Source organism: Suillus clintonianus (genome assembly GCF_016758775.1).
Source record: "Suillus clintonianus strain FC179 chromosome Unknown DEU56scaffold_15, whole genome shotgun sequence".
Taxonomy (NCBI): domain Eukaryota; kingdom Fungi; phylum Basidiomycota; class Agaricomycetes; order Boletales; family Suillaceae; genus Suillus; species Suillus clintonianus.
In genome coordinates, this window is record NW_024539239.1 from 505,036 (window position 1) to 520,786 (window position 15,751).

At 48.3% G+C, this 15,751-nt stretch overlaps 6 protein-coding genes across 6 annotated transcripts; 2 read left to right on the forward strand and 4 right to left on the reverse strand.

The window, feature by feature from the left end:
* Positions 1–337: 337 nt before the first annotated feature.
* DEU56DRAFT_157553 (uncharacterized protein) lies at positions 338–1,561 on the reverse strand. Its single transcript, XM_041344814.1, has 4 exons — positions 868–1,561; positions 747–813; positions 429–676; positions 338–374 (listed from the first exon to the last, which is right to left on the reverse strand). Exons 1-3 carry the CDS (start codon positions 1,140–1,142, stop codon positions 461–463), a joined length of 558 nt encoding a protein of 185 aa, XP_041211662.1. The 5' UTR covers positions 1,143–1,561; the 3' UTR covers positions 338–374; positions 429–460.
* Positions 1,562–1,705: 144 nt separating this feature from the next.
* DEU56DRAFT_753694 (uncharacterized protein) lies at positions 1,706–3,334 on the forward strand (the record flags this gene model as incomplete). Its single annotated transcript, XM_041349734.1, has 7 exons — positions 1,706–1,882; positions 1,952–2,073; positions 2,109–2,224; positions 2,318–2,338; positions 2,664–2,762; positions 2,961–3,094; positions 3,140–3,334. The coding sequence occupies 7 exons, from the start codon at positions 1,706–1,708 to the stop codon at positions 3,332–3,334; spliced, it is 864 nt and encodes a 287-aa protein (XP_041211663.1).
* Positions 3,335–3,495: 161 nt separating this feature from the next.
* DEU56DRAFT_786747 (uncharacterized protein) lies at positions 3,496–5,890 on the forward strand. The gene is made up of 7 exons (XM_041352380.1): positions 3,496–3,811; positions 3,869–4,055; positions 4,140–4,303; positions 4,352–4,908; positions 4,956–5,192; positions 5,244–5,378; positions 5,426–5,890. Exons 1-7 carry the CDS (start codon positions 3,544–3,546, stop codon positions 5,726–5,728), a joined length of 1,851 nt encoding a protein of 616 aa, XP_041211664.1. The 5' UTR covers positions 3,496–3,543; the 3' UTR covers positions 5,729–5,890.
* Positions 5,891–5,913: 23 nt separating this feature from the next.
* DEU56DRAFT_786748 (ankyrin repeat-containing domain protein) lies at positions 5,914–12,463 on the reverse strand. Its single transcript, XM_041352381.1, has 8 exons — positions 11,772–12,463; positions 11,541–11,715; positions 11,386–11,488; positions 11,144–11,326; positions 11,066–11,090; positions 10,461–11,018; positions 10,044–10,410; positions 5,914–9,991 (listed from the first exon to the last, which is right to left on the reverse strand). Exons 1-8 carry the CDS (start codon positions 12,203–12,205, stop codon positions 6,095–6,097), a joined length of 5,742 nt encoding a protein of 1,913 aa, XP_041211665.1. The 5' UTR covers positions 12,206–12,463; the 3' UTR covers positions 5,914–6,094.
* A 60-nt stretch (positions 12,464–12,523) lies between these two features.
* DEU56DRAFT_786750 (uncharacterized protein) lies at positions 12,524–14,014 on the reverse strand. The gene is made up of 2 exons (XM_041352382.1): positions 13,330–14,014; positions 12,524–13,272 (listed from the first exon to the last, which is right to left on the reverse strand). Exons 1-2 carry the CDS (start codon positions 13,815–13,817, stop codon positions 12,693–12,695), a joined length of 1,068 nt encoding a protein of 355 aa, XP_041211666.1. The 5' UTR covers positions 13,818–14,014; the 3' UTR covers positions 12,524–12,692.
* Positions 14,015–14,777: 763 nt separating this feature from the next.
* Positions 14,778–15,588, reverse strand: DEU56DRAFT_909870 (uncharacterized protein; the record flags this gene model as incomplete). The annotated part of the gene is made up of 2 exons (XM_041357129.1): positions 14,778–15,405; positions 15,464–15,588. The coding sequence occupies 2 exons, from the start codon at positions 15,586–15,588 to the stop codon at positions 14,778–14,780; spliced, it is 753 nt and encodes a 250-aa protein (XP_041211667.1).
* Positions 15,589–15,751: the final 163 nt, after the last annotated feature.

Here is a 15,751-nt window from a genome sequence, read left to right on the forward strand (position 1 = left end):
ATACATAAATGCTTGAATGATATCGACGGTGACGAACGCTCATCAAGTATACGGCAGATCTCTGGCGCCAATTTGATGCTAGCCTGCCGCGCGCGACGCAGGGGTGCATGTATAGGGTTCCGCCTAAATGATATTGTCGTCCCGACCAGCTCGGTAAAAATATGGCCGATTGTGAGGTCTCCTCTAATATGAGACTTCTTCGGTCCTGCTTTCAATGGCACAGCATGCAAACTCGCTTTAGCAAATGGGTTTGGACTTTGAGATGATCCAGATCGCTCGTCTCACCCTCGCAATACTAATCTTCTTTCCATTTGGATAGCCTCTACTCAACATCATAGAAGACAGAAACGTGATCATCAAGAGGGACATACAATCTGCAAACTGCTCAGTCTTCGCATGGGTAACGATATGGAGATAGTTCATCTCACCGTCTTCATCACATGAGCCTTTAATGCTGAAGCTAATTAGCCGGTTCAATCGGTGCATGGACGCGATCCGTTCCAGGGCTCTCCTGAGATCCCCGCCGCAGCTTTTCGACATATATGAACGTCAGCACTACCAGGTCCACCATATGCTCGACTGGCGGAAAGACCTCTAGGTACGCTTCATGTCCTGTCTTCTTGAAACTAAACTTCAGCGGGTGATGCCGAGCCACTTCCGTGCCGCCGAGCATGAGCTGACAACCATGTACCGCGTTATAAGTCTTTCGTTGGAAGTGGATAAATAAAGATGTACATCTAACTTACGACGCATTCGCCCGGGCCAATCTTCCACTTGTATGACAGTCCGTCGGGACCTTGGAAAACACGCCGCCTGGACGATAAAGTATCTGAACAGCTGAATAGACAATAGATAGTACACACTCACCGTCCAGTAATCCCCTTAGTTGGAATGAACTGAGACGTCACCAAATCCATCCCATTGTATTTGATGACAGTCGAAGAAAATGTATGCCACTCGATCTTTGCGAGGATCTCTGACGATTCTACTTTGCCAATATTGAATTCGCTTGGGACGTGCTTCTTGACGACCGTCACGCGAGTATCGAACGAGAAGGAGGTCGAGGTCGAGTACAGAACATGTCCCTGCTCATTTGTAATCACGGTGTTACGCACATGCTGCGGTTTGAAGATGAGCTTCATCTCTGGTGTCTGCAGAGGTTGTGGATATTCCCTGGGTTCTTATCGTCTGTAGCGTTGAGTTATTCAAAGATAGATACATCCTGCCAGGCTGTTCGTGAGAGAGCCTATCGGGATATTTTAAACCTCTGTGGCATTAAACATTCCATACGGACTCTTCGGAAAGGGGCGTTATGTCATACAAAGAGGTCTTTACACAGCAACAAGATCCGGGATAAAGGAATGGGAGAGAGGCATGGGAATTTGGGCCAAACAATTGCCGAATGCAAAGGCGCCAGTGCTCGCTCCAAGATCGGGAGGAACTGTACAAAGTTGAGTGCGTGTAATCATGCTTTGGAAGATGTATTTCTACGGGCTGAGACTGGATCAATAGAAGACTTCAGATCTTTTGAACCGAAAGCAAGTGTCTTCGAGTGTTGTCAGATGGGCCAACAAGCAGACAATAACTACAAATAAATAGGATACAAACAAACAAGATCACCAAGACTCCAGGAATTGAACGCTTTCTATTCATCGATCCAGTGACTTCAGTTTCAGAGCCTGTAGAGAAAGACATTTACCAAAGCATGACATCGATGACTGGAACACCCCAGCCTTACTCGGGATACGCCTCTCCGATCACGGCCACTTCGTTCTTAACTTCTCTTCCTGGTCCCACGTCTAAGGTCTCACCAAAACAGAAACCGGTCAACGTATTCTCAGACGATGGATCCTTTTTGGAAAGATTCCAGAGGAGCAAGAAGGTGGGCCCCCGTAGATATCATATATCTTTTATCTAGATGATTTGCTGATTTATTTGGTTGTATGAGTAGGAGGGGGAGGATAAACGGAGAGCTGAGGAGGCACTCGCGAGGCAAGTTGATCGCTTTTTTCGTTGCTTGAAATCTCATCGTGTTTGTGCTTCTGCAGGAAGAGGCAATTTGATGAGAGATTTGTCAGTATCACAAGTGTTATCTCACTCCACATCAGTTTGATCGGTACCCTTTGCCAGAGAAAACGGGGCAAGCGTCCTCAACTTGAAACTTCTTCTGCACTCACCCAAGGAAATCCTGCAAAGAAATTCAAGGCCTATGGTGATTCCTTATGTGAGTACGCGTTTTATCACTGTAAAGTGGCATATAGCTCACTATCCGTAAGGATACGCTGTCAAAGATAACACTTTCTTTTTATTTCATCAGTTGAATTCGACTGTTTTAATAGTGAGTTCCGTCATTAGATTATCCACGCTCCCCTCGCGTATTATCGGTACTAACGACATGGTCTTGAAACTAGCCAGACATCAATGCGTCCCATGATATCTTCATAATGTGCGCCTTCACTCTGTAGTCTTGAACTCACCAGTACTGGAATAATCAATCATTTGTTTGACCACATAATGCGACCAAGCCCCAAGTAAATGGATGGTCGAACACCGAATGTATGATTTTTTTCCCTGAAGGTACCCTATGCGAACAGTACTAGTAAGTCCCGATACCTGATTGCATTAGATCGCGCCTTCCTTGCATAGAAAATCTCTGATTGCAGGGTATCTTCGCAACTTCAAGTTTAGCCATACGCTGAAGATGAGTTATCCCACTGCTGTCCTCCGCATTGACATCAAAGCGGCTCAACTTGCACGAAGTTGTCCGTAGTTGCTAGGTAAGTATCCTCGTCCACGCCAGTGTAGCTCAAGCGCATCCGTGAGATCAAGGTATGCAAGGGGTCTACGTGTATAAATGATTCCTCGCCGATCACCAAGTTCTATCGACTCGATGGTCTTGTGTATATCAGAGTCACTAAGGCCTCTCCGCTATTGTTAAGGCCTGATATGATCTGCGTCAGATTGTCGACTTGCTCGGCACCAAGTCGGCAATCTGATTACGGCGGAACAACATATTTGCGGGCTCAGATTACCTCCAAATGGATGCCACGAACTACCGTCAGGTAACACAGGCCCGTCGGTTCAGAACTCCAAGGTAATTGTTTTACATTCAATCACGCGGAGCACCATTCGAATTTAGGACAGGATGTCGGTAAAAATAGGCACCTCGACCTCCCAAGTCATCGTCATCCGAGTCAGTCCTGATCATACTCGGGCACACCATGACTTTGCGTGGATGGATGGTTGCTCTGATCTTGGAGAGTCGATACCGCCGGTGTTGTTGCAGCCGCCGTTCTTGAAGCCTCCACACGGGCTAGAGTCTTCGGATCCGTAACAAAGCAGTATGCTTGAATTTGCTCGCCTAGTAGTAGATGCCATCGATTAGATCAGTCTTTGAAGTTCGCACGAAAAGAAAGATTGAGTAATTAAAAAAAGATCGTGGACCCACAAATGTTTTTGGTTCATGACCCGAATAAGTTTGTTTGATTGCGGTCTGATCTACGCCACATTTACATTATTTCTTCGGTCAGCGTTCGAATTTTCATGGCTCCAACAACACGAGTATCAAACAAAGACAAGCACCCTGGAAACATCTTGCTTCCTGATTCCCACCTAGCCAGAAAAGCCGCTGCAACAAAAGCAGCCATTGACGAGGTCGCTCAGTTACTAAAGCAAGAAATGTACGAGGACGCATGGCAGTGGGAAGGGGAAGAGGCAACACGTCCACTAACACGGTCCAACGCGAAGATCACGCACCCTTCAGGAGCGCGTGCTTGCAATCAACTCAGCAGCTCGAAGCAAGAGCAGACAGGTACGTAACGAGTACCACGAATGGACTCTATTGAACAAATTGTTTGCAATCCGACAGCCGCTGCGGACAATGGGAGCTCCCACAAATACAAGTTTATGAAAAGGGAACAACGAGAAATGGTAGCTGAGGCAAATAAACAGTATTACCTCGATATCGAGGAGGATGAAGATGAAGAGAAACAGGAGCTAGCACAGAACGGGAAGCGAAAGGAGCGCGTCGTCACGTACAGCACCGATGATGAAAGGTAAGGTTTAGATTTCGCGTCATTATCGTTAATCTGTCATCTGACATCAATATTAACGCTCACTGCGCCTTGTCAAACTCTTAGGCCTACTCCAAAAAAACTCAAACCCATCTCCCAGCCTCCAGTCAGGGGTCTTCAAGTTGAAGTTCTTCTTCCCAATTGGCGCGCGATTGTTGCACGTGACGTTCCCCATTCACACCTTAAGCAAGCTTCTAAGTCCCACAAGTCTGATTCAAAGGAAAAGAAAAGTAGGTCTTTGTTTTATTCTACTGAATGAACTCTGCTACATCAAACAGGCCTCGAACTCGAGGAAGCAAGCAACGTCGATTACGGGAGTTGCGGAGATGAAGACGTCGTTGCTGACTCGGAGGAGGATGAGGAGGAGGAATCGAATTTCATCGGTCCGAACGACTCCCAGTGTGCACCATCCAATGTTTCCCTACTTGTGCCCACAAATGGCCTGCAGCGCGCATCCGTGAATACTCCCCAGAATTCGCACTCCGGAAATGGCGCCGCTGGTGCACAGCGTAATTTTGGCCCCCTTGTATCTACTCAACGCAAACCCATGGGCGCACTGCGACCAATTTCCAAGTCTCAGCCTCGCGTCCCTGCTAGTTCCGCACAACAACCGGCAAAGAAGCCACACACTTGGTTCCGCATAGAAGATCTACCGAACGGCAGTCAGCAGCGCTTCCGCGAGGATTTGTTACCCATGTGGCTTGATTTCGTCTCCACCCTCGAAAACCCTTGGGATGTTGCTAACCATATTAATGTTATGCAAGAGATCTGGAACATGGTATTCACGGACATTGACCACACTGTGCAAAAGACGAACGACCCGGTGTATTATTTGGTAATTAACCTTTTTTTTTTCGTAGAGTGCTACTAATATTTCTGTAGTTGGTCCAACGTGCGATTAACTACCGCAACGCCTTTTCCAAGCGCGGCGAAACCGCCGTCGCAACTTACCTAAATAGCCTCGGCTTGAAAGATCCAGAGCAGATCGCCAAATACATCAGCTTCCTTGTCCCATCAGTTTCAGACATACGCAGCGATGAAGAGACTGCTGAATGCTACCCGTTCATGTGGCAGGAAACGAAAGTTATCATGGACGAAGACGGACGTATCGAACACATGGTAAGTATACCAGTGTTCTACGGGCATCATATCGTATTTAACATTATTTAGGAAACGAAGGGCGCATTCTGCTCTCAACCGATTTCTGACACTCTTGCGCTCTACCTGGAGATCAGAGAATCCATTCCACAGGCGTGGCGGCAGACGGATCATCCTCGTGGCGCTCTCGTCCTCGCAACTGCTTCAGTAAGCCCATTGTTTCTCAATAGCGCTATGTACTGACTTTTTGTCAGGTGGAACGTGCGCTGAAGATGCACTCAACTGGTGTTTATGCCAAGCCCCAAAACCATCTCGAGTCTAGGTTCTCGCAGAAACATTGGGGTGTTACGACGGAGAATGTAATGATCTCTGTTAAGAAGACTTCTTCACGGGGATGGAAGAAAATCATCAAGGCCGCTATGCTTTACAGCAGAACTCGCAAAACACGTCGTAATTTGCGTCCAGTACCTGACAGAGCCCGTGAGGGGCCGAATGGTTATACACATTGTGTTGATGCGGACTCTGCCTCTGACTCCGGCTCTGATATCATTTTCTAGTAGAATGTGTCTGATGAGTTTTCTCATGGGTTGATGGCATGGTTTTGAAGCTTTCCATAGACTAAGCACTAGGCTCCTACACATATGCATCGTCATCAACTCGTTAGCTATACTCTGCGCTATGCGAGTTATTCGAATTTCAGATTTGAAACATCTCAAGAACGGTTGCAGCGATGAACCTGATTCCTTTTGATCAAACATCCATCGATATTCTCATAAACTGGTACTGGCATAATGACTACGGTATATTTGGCCGAATGATGCTCCCGAGGCCCAACAATTTGTGAATGGACATGATCGTACACCGAGTTATAATTCAACCGTTTCTTCCCCTGAAATAATAAGTCCAGACAGGGCCCCATTTCGTTACACCGCCCCTTCCTCGCATAAAAATTCTCTGACTAAAGGGTATCTTTGATCGACTTCAAGTTTACACATATGCTGAAGAGGAGTTATCCCACTGCTGTCCCGCGTATTGACATCACAGCCAGCTTGTACGATGCTCTTCATAATTGCTAGGTAAGCATCTTCGTCCACGCCAGTGCGGCTCGAGTGCATCCGTGAGATCAGGGTATGCAAGGGGTCCACGTTCATCACGTATTTCTGAAGAAGGTGTTCCCACACGTGAGACTGGGTGCCGAATGCAGTGATGATATTGCCGACGTCACATATTGGATCTCGTCGAAGAAGATATTCAACAACGAGGAAGAGCTGGCGTTGAATGGCGATACGGAGGGGTGTGTCTCCCGATGAATCTGCGGCATTTACTGAGAAACCCTCGTCGATGAGAATCAGCAGTATCTCCCCGCAGTCTCGCTCGCAAAATGGACCGTGCATCCCGTTGTTTGAAAAGCGGAAGTCTTGAATGCTGACGGGACCTGTAATTACATTGCGGATCAACGCGTGGAGTGGGGCGCCGCTCTGAAGCAGCGCCGTGATGATCTCCGCATTGTGTTCTTCTAGTCCATATCCACAGAAGAAATCGAGCTGTCCGCATGCGAGTTTTCCGAGGAGATAGTTGACTGCAGATGGGATTCGCTTTTGCATAGCGATACTGAGCGGAGTTTGTCCCGCTGAATCTCGGCTGCTGGCATCATGTCCAGCTTCGATGAGAGCCCGCATAGTCTGGAATCGGCAATCTGTCTGCCATGTGTGCAGCTGGTCGACCCACTGCTCCTGTCCATAGAAATTGGTACATGGAGCAGGCACATCACTATTGAGCGTGACGTGCACCGGATGATTAATGTGAATAGGGCTGCCCACTTGGAGGAAGTACTGCGTGACACGTGGGAGCGACTGGGTGATGGCTAGGTCTACCAGGGGTGAGTATCCAGCTAAGTCGACACCTTGTTCGCATCCTGCATCAACGAGGGCTTTGGTAATTTCTAGGCACTTGCTATCATGCAACAATGGGGACGGTGACTGGTGGCCCAATAGCGTGAGCATCTGACTGGACACGTCCGCGTCTGCAACATGCTGGAGAAGGTTTCGGATGATATCGGGGCCCACATCGCGATCTTTGATAGCAATACCAATGGAATCTATGTGCAGTGAAGCACCTTTTAGGAGGAGGTAATCCATCACCGAGGGTATTTCATGGATTATAGCAAGGTAAAGTGGCGTACACCCAGCCGAGTCCCGTCTGTCATATTGACATCCTGCATCTATGAGGATACGAGTTATCGCAAGATAATCACCACTTTGCGTGCAACGAAGCAGCGTGTGAAGAGGGTTGGCACCACAGCGTAATACGTTCACATCTGCTCCACGAACAACAAGAGCCGAAATGATGTCGGGATTCAAGTCGACTCCAGAATTGTAGGCAGGATGAACCGCATCGTGAATGGCATCTGCCGGAATGCAAGCCCCTCTTTGGATAAGATATTCGACTAAAGGGAGAGAGTGAAGTCTGATGGCAAGGTGGAGGGGGGTATTCCCTTTGTCATCCATGGCGTGCAAGCTGCATCCCGCGTCGAGGAGGAAGAGGACTGTCTCGAGACAATCACCTCCCAAATTCCAGTGAGTGAGGAGTATGTGGAGAGGGCTAGCACCAAAATGCACTGCATTGATGTCTGCGCCGTGCTCGACGAGCACCGAAACGACATCCGGGTCGATTTGAGCGGATTGAAGTGCAGCATGGATAGCATCCACGGGAACACGGGCACCTCGTTCTATTAGATACTCTATGAAAGGGAGCGGTTGCTGTCGAATAGCAAGATGAAGGGGGGTATTTCCGACTCTGTCTGTGGCATCCAATGAACACCCTGCATCAATTAGGACTCCCGCTATCTTGAAGTTGTCGCGTTGCGTGTCTGTATGTCCAACCAGAGCATGGAGTAAATTGCCACCATCATGGTCGACATCTACCCCGCGCTGGACAAATACAGAAGCCATGGCAGAATCGATCCAGTCCTTCTCGAGGTTGTTGTCAAGGGGGTCTGCAGTGTCGATCCACCCGTTCTCGAGGTTATCGAGAACAAAGTCCGCAGAAACGCGAGCACCTCTTCCTACCAAATATTTCACTAGGGTGACTGACCCTTGTATAACGGCCAGGTAGATCGGGGTTTGACCTGCTTCATCTACAGCTTCTAACGAAGATCCCGCTTCAACGAGTATACGCGCTGTCTTGAACCATTCTTCTTTCCAATGCCGATGATGAAGCAGAGAATGAAGGGGATTGCGTTCGTTGCACTGCGCGTTCACATCAGCACCGTGTTGGACGAGGGCGGATATAATGGCATGATCGATCCAATCATTCCCAAGGTAATCGTGGATTGCGCCCGCCGGTATGCAGGCGCCTCTTCCGATGAGATCTTTTACCAATGGCAACGATCCGCATCTAACAGCCAAGCGGAGAGGCGTATAACCCTCTCCGTCTTCAACATCAATTGAGCACCCTGCTTCAATAAGTAGTTGTGCCGTCCTGAGCCAGTCATCTCTCCAGTTCTCGTGAGAGAGCAGGGCGTGAAGGGCATTAGCTCCATTGCGCACCGCATTCACATCCGCTCCATGTTGGATAAGGGTATCTATGACTGAACGATCAACCCAATAATCCTCTAGGTGATCGTGGATTGCGTCAAGAGGGATATGAGCACCTCTTGATATAAGATATGTCAATAGGTCGGGCGACCCATATCTGATGGCCAGGAGCAGTGGCGTTTGCCCTGCGTCATCTTCAATATCAAACGGGCATCCTGCTTCGATCAGTGCCTGTGCGAACTCGAGCCAGTCGTCGGTCCATTCCTCATAACCAAAAAGAATATGGAGGGGACTGGCTCCGTTACGTTGCACATTCACACCCACACCATGCCGTAAAAGTGTAGAGATGAGGGCAACGTTAAGGCATTCATTCTCAAGGTGATTGCGAATAGCATCATCCGAGGCGGTGGCACCCTTTTGGAGGAGGAAATCTGCGACTTCATCGAGTGATTTCATGATGGCAATGTCAAGAGGCCGCCATCCCTCTCGGTTCAGAGCATTGTATTCGCACCCTGCATCGACGAGGACACGTGAAGCCTCCAGGTACACTTCCTGACTCTGGGCATCTTTGCGAAGGAGAGTGTGGAGAGGATCGTCTTGAAAATGTGCGTGTATTGCACGAACATTCGCACCGTGATAAATGAGCAATGAAAGGATGTCGGAGCCCACTTCCTCCCGTTGCTCGAGTGTAGTATGAATAGCGTCAACAGGGAGACGGGCGCCTCTACGGAGGAAGCATTCGACGAGTTCCTGTGGGCTGTACTGGAGGGCAAACATCACGGGGCTTGTAGTCTGTGAGCCAATTGTGATGGGCAAATTGACATCTCTTCCAAAACCCAATACAACGTTGGCGAGCTGTGTACGTCCCTCCAAAATTGCGAATTGTAGCACATCATTCCAATGCTCCCGACGCTCTCGCAAATGCCGTTGTATCATCCAATCAGGTCCAAAACGGACGAGAATGCCACAGATGCTTTTGGGATCGGCAAGCCAAATCTGCCAGGGATTGTCGCGAGCCACTTGGTGATTCCAAGGATGCCGAATGCATAACTGGCCCGGGAGATCCTCCAGGCAAGAAAGCACAGAGTCTTCCTCGTGTATGATAGACGTCATATGCGCACCGAGCCCAATATCAAGTGCATAACGCAGCATAGGGCGGGTGCTGCTGGAATTAAGGACATCATCGCTGATCAAATATTGCGCGCAATACTGGACAATGTGTCGGTGGGCATCTTCGAGTAGATGGCGGTACTTTTGTGCGTTCTCGCCTGCCATCAAATATTCCTTGAGTAACGTGCATGAGCAATCATCTTATCAAAAGAAGAATATACCTTACCCGCACACTGTAATGTGACAAAGTCACAACATGGGTTTTCTCGTCGAAGCTCACCAGAAAGCTACATATCTCCAAGAGATCGGTTGGGGACATAACGCTAAGCCTCTGGTTGAGCGTTGTGCTTCCGATCTCTATACTCAAAGCCTCAACAAGTTGAGATAGGTTGAGTGGCTCCAGAGCAGCGACCAGCCACATCAACGTCCGCTCTACTATAGACCTACGATCTGGCCCGGCCTCTTCAATTTGCTGCAATATTCTGTCATATGTCTCGTAAAGGCCTCTCGGGAGACTCTTAAGCGAGTCTGATATCCCCTTAACGGATCGGCAAGCGCTGATTGCATCCAGCTGGCAGTCCACCCAACGGAACCTGTCGAGCAGAGTATTAGGCTTGAAAGATAAACGTAGGCGTTCACTGACATTCCATCGGCCTGCTGCAAGAGCGATGTTCGTATTTCATGTTTCAGATCCGGGGCGAGAGATGCAAGCCTCGGGCGAGCCCCTATTTCTCTGTCGATATGAAGTTCCATGTCGTTATTGATCAAGCGGGCATAGTCGCTTAATGCCAGCGATGGTAAGCCGGACAGAGCACTGGAAATAGCTTGCTCCGTCCTACTGGTGATAAGCAGTCGCAGATCACCCTCATTCACTCCGCTAACCAGCCGTGTGAGGAATGTCCCAACGCGTTTGCATTCATCAAGGGCATCGATTATTGCGACCGGCCGTATGAGGAATTTCAAAGAGCGGCAGACGAGGTCGCATAAGACGACAAAGTCAACGGGAGCTTCAGCCCCTTCTGATTTCCTACGAAAGAGGTCGGTGAATTCTGAGCTCCAATCGACGCGTGCTTGTCTCAGCAGCTGGACAAGAAGGGAGCGTAGAACGATAGCTCCGTCTGTGGTTCTTTCATGGCGGAAGTCACAGTAGAAATACACTGGTGTCTCGCCACAGGCCACAAGTTCGTTGATGATTGCAGAACTGTATGTGTCAGTAATTGTGCACTGGTAACAGAGATGAATGCTCACACAAGAACAGTTTTCCCTGCTCCAGCTGAGGTATAATGTTATAAATAGATTATAATTAAAGCTCGTAGAAGTACTAACGCTTGCCATTGATCCATAAGAATTTACCACGCTGCGCTGTGGGTGGTGTCTTCCATTGACGAAAAGCTTTCATTTCGAATACCCAGGTGCATGTGTTCTCTTGTCGCTGAGCGGAAACTTCTTCATGCCTGACCGTGCAGTCGAACCCTCCCAGCCACTGTAACAAGTCCTTTCGTTCTTGGTCTGAGTGATCGCGCTTATGAGCGATGGAATGTGATTGGCCAGTGGCTGAATAGGCATACCCTGTGCTTGTCTAATCACCCTTTCCAGCTTCTCCTGTTCGTGTCTTCTCGTGATCATTTCCTGCGTGGATGTGATGTGAGCGATGCTGTTATCGATCCTATTCTAGTCATTAATTAGCATCAGTATGCGTTGAGATTCGACCAGATATACACACAGTAATTGCCAATTTCGCAGCCGTGACTTCCTCTCTGACCACTAGCGCGTCATCTCCAATCTTTTGTTTAACCTCACTCGTTCTCCTGCTAATTTCCTGCTTAATATTTTGCGCCTCATCCTTTACATCCAGCTTGATCTCCTTGGCTGTAGCTGTTATTTCTGCCACATGTGACCTGGAATGGACATTAATTGTGTCTCAGCGCTCAGAATCCAAATCCGAAGCACGTACAAGAGACCACCAGAGATGGTCAGCGAAAGGGCGCTTTTACAACGCTCCAATTTATCGACAGCCTTCATTATATCGGCTTGCTGAAAGGGCCACGCTAGCCTTGAACCAAGCCATGACCGACGCTTATTCTCTGGTATCCGCTCACAAAGATCTTGCAAGACTTTCTGGCACTCCTTTAATGCGCTGTCCAAAGGAGATAAGTCGTTTCTTCGCGTTGACAACGCAGCATCCGATTGTCGAAGGAGTAAAAATATGTGATTGAGAGATGCGTTGAGGGAGGTGAGTTCGTTGCGAAGGCTCATACGTGCAGCCTCTGCCCCTGCAACGGATGAAGCATAACTATTGACTGCAAAGATGACTTGCAGAGATAGTTGAACTATGGAAGTAACACCGCCGACGTTCGCAATCTCGCCCACGACGTTCCATGTCGCCATGGTTGGGGGTAAGGTGAAGGGAATGGGGGCGAAGCGCTCGCATGAATTATCCTCAGGCTTGAGTCTGAAAACTAGAAGCGCCCTTCGGGGTTGTCCCTTGTTTCTCACCGCCGTAAGGATTGGGCTGTCATGTGCCTAGCTAGTGAGCGCTGAGTACTGAGGTCTTACCCGTGTTAGTATAGGCGTGGTATATGACCGAGGCCCAAGTATGATGAGGACATGATGGCTGTGATCCTCCAGAATCGTGATGTGTTGAAATATAAGCCTTGAAACGACAATATTACGTAGTACTTATATGGTGCGCTTAAGGTTTCAATGCTCACGAGCCCAACACGAGCCAGCCAAAAAACCAATAGAGATATTCTACATAGTTTGAACCTAGATACATATAGGGGATGTCCATACTTGTACCAAGTCAATATGAATGTTCCTAACATATTCATCGTAAAGGGTCGACAAAGGGAATAGAAAGTGGGGCAGACAACCTTCACCGTGACGTGATCATCTTCCAGTGGCAGACACCATCCGCGTCCGGAGCTTTGACAAGTCCCTTAAAGATGTGTTTGCCCATCAAATAATCAACACGTTTGACTCCTTCGCTTGCCTCGAGCTCAGCCGAGGAAGGGATGCTCCTGTATCTGGCGGTATATGCTCTCGCAATCTCGGTTTCCTCACTCTGAGTTAGCAGGGCCCAGTTGGAGTGAGAAATTTGGAGGTGTAGAGAAGAATGGATCATCCTCAGAACATCGCCGACCGTTATAGGAGCGTCCGAATCGAAGTCAAGGTCGATAGGCCATTCAGGAATAGCATCGTGTATGATGCGCATGCTGGTGATGGTTGGTGTCGTGGCAGGCATCTGTAGCCTCTCCTCAGGAACCATGGCCATGTCGACTGTGCTCGATGGCGCAAAGGCTGAATGAGACGTGTCGAAGTAGAGATAATGATTTCTCTTAAGAAGTGGGTGAAGTAGGTATTCGACCTCACTGGCCTGCTTGATGTTTGCTGCCTCAGTCTTTGCGTACACATGAATCTCCTTGGTTAAAGCTTTCAGCTCCTTCATATCTGACCTGGAATGAACATAATTATGTATAGTGCCCAGGGTCCAAATTCAGATCAACACGTACAAGAGGGCGCCAGAAATCGTTAACGAAAGGGTACTTTTACAACGCTCCAATCTAACAACAGCCTTCATAATATCAGCTTCCTTGAATGGCCAAGCTAGCTTTGCGCCGAATAACGACCGGCGCTTGTTCTCCGGTATCCAGTCACGAAGATCCTGTAAGGCTTTCTCGCACTCCTTTAATGCGCTGTCCAGAGGAGACGAGTCATTTTCGGGCGTCGACGTGTCAGGACTGGAATGTTGAGCGAGGAAAAATATCTGATTGAGGATTTTGTTGATGGAAGTGAGTTCGTTGTGAAGGCTCATACGTGCAGTCTCTGCCCCTGCAACGGATGAAGCATAGCTGTTGACTGCAAGGATGACTTGCAGAGATAGTTGAACTATGGAAGTAACGCCGCCAACATTCGCAATCTCGCCCACGACGTTCCATGTCGCCATTATTGGAGATAAGCTAGACTCTGGGAATGGGGGCGAAGCGCTTGCATGAATCATCCTTCGTTCTCAGGGAGGGCGCTTTGGTTGTAAGTTTGTGCCTGGCCAGTCAAAGATCTGATCTGTGCTCTGGTATAATCCCAATAAGAATCTGGGGTCCGAGTATGATGAGGACATGCTGAATCTCTGGCCGATGGCCCCTACAAGTGGCATGAATTGGGATACTACTAATCGACAAATGCCAGTGGGAGTGCGAGTTTTTCAACCTATACCAGCGGTGCTCTAAGTTAGATCCCAAATCGGTCAAGGCAGTCACGTGCATGCTCAAAGTGAGCCGAGGCCCCTAAATCTCTGACAGTCTTGACCACATCGACGACGTTCACCAGCGTGAGTGTCTCTACTAGCTGACACATAATATGCCACATGATCAGTACACGTTTCAGGACTCAAAGACGAGCACAGAGTCTGACTACTTGACTTCATGATGTCGATGAATATTAACCATCCTTTCTCCAGGGACGATTTGACGGTGCGCACGACAGTTAGCATTCAAGGCGGCAATTCACATTCAAATGATGCAATTTCGCAGAACTATTACCAGTCACTCGTCGATTGCAAGTTGTTATCCCCGTCATATGTGACAAGTCAAACAATCGAAGAATTCTTTTCACCATCCGCGCCAGATCCTTGTTGTCCGCGTTGTTCGCACCGTCTCATCACGTGCAAAGGCTGTTCTGTTGTCTCATGCGATAACCCTCGCTGTCCATTTGCCTTCCTTTTTATGGCGTTATATCTGCACATTTAATATTTGCGCGTTCCGCAGCTTGCGTGGTGCGCGTTTTCGTCAATTGAGAGCTGGCGCGTTTTCATCAAGAGTTTCTGCGTTTCCGCCTGCGCGTTTGTGTTGATTGACCCGTTTATATTTTTAAGATTCTCTGTATGAATTTAATGAGTCTTGACAAATATGATGAGACATTATAGATGGGCCAAAGCCCTCGTCAAACTACTACCAATGCATAGCTACGAGGAGGATGAAGGCTCGAACACCAATTTCTCTACTAGAAATTGGCAGGCCTCGGAAACGAAGTGTTCGGCGTGCTGGAATGCCGCTCCCTGATCGAGAATTTTGAACATGATTTCTTTGCACCCCTCGCTGACGCGGCCAAATGACAGCTCCTTGAAACGTTTAACGGCATCGCCATATGGTTGTGCATTCCTGCCATCGAGAAGAAAACGGCCCATACCATTCCACCATATAGCGTGCCAGTCCTCGTTACAACCAGTTGGATTGTGACATTCGTTTGAATGCATTAATATCTTCGGCTCCTCCGCAGCTACAATTCGACGGTGATGATCAAGCGCAGCTTGAACATAAACCACGTTTAGAAAAACATCGTTTCCCATCAGCTCCCGGTGTGCATGGGTGATCTCGGTAATGGGAGTTTCTGCGAGTTGCTTAAAAGTGAAGGGAAATACAGAACGAACATGGTATTTGATAGCAATGTTGATCAATTGAGCCGGATGGAAGCGGAAACGTGCTGAAAACACGCGGGAAACAACGAACTCTCGCGCATGGTGACATTGGTACATGTCGCAGAAGTGGAGGAATTTTGTGAGTTCATCAACTGTGTATGAGCCAGTACGCATCCTACAAATCATTAAATGACTGGGTAAGAAAAAAAATGGTGTGAATGGCATCAACATACCTTCCAAAGGTATGCTCGAGAAACAATTCTAAAGCCTCCCGGGATATTCCCTCAAGGTGAATTGGCTTATCATCACTCATGCCATCTAGCTCTTTTTGTCCGGTGTGTTGTGTAGCGTCGAACATGTCACAAAAGACGTTCGAAGATGCAGACAAAATTGAACTGCAGAGTTTGTATAGTGTGTTCTCAACCTGCCAGCATGAGAATTTCAAGCTGTGATTCGAAACGAGATGAACAAATATAACCCACCTGGAAGATGTGACTTGAGGCATGAAAGTAGTAGACAAG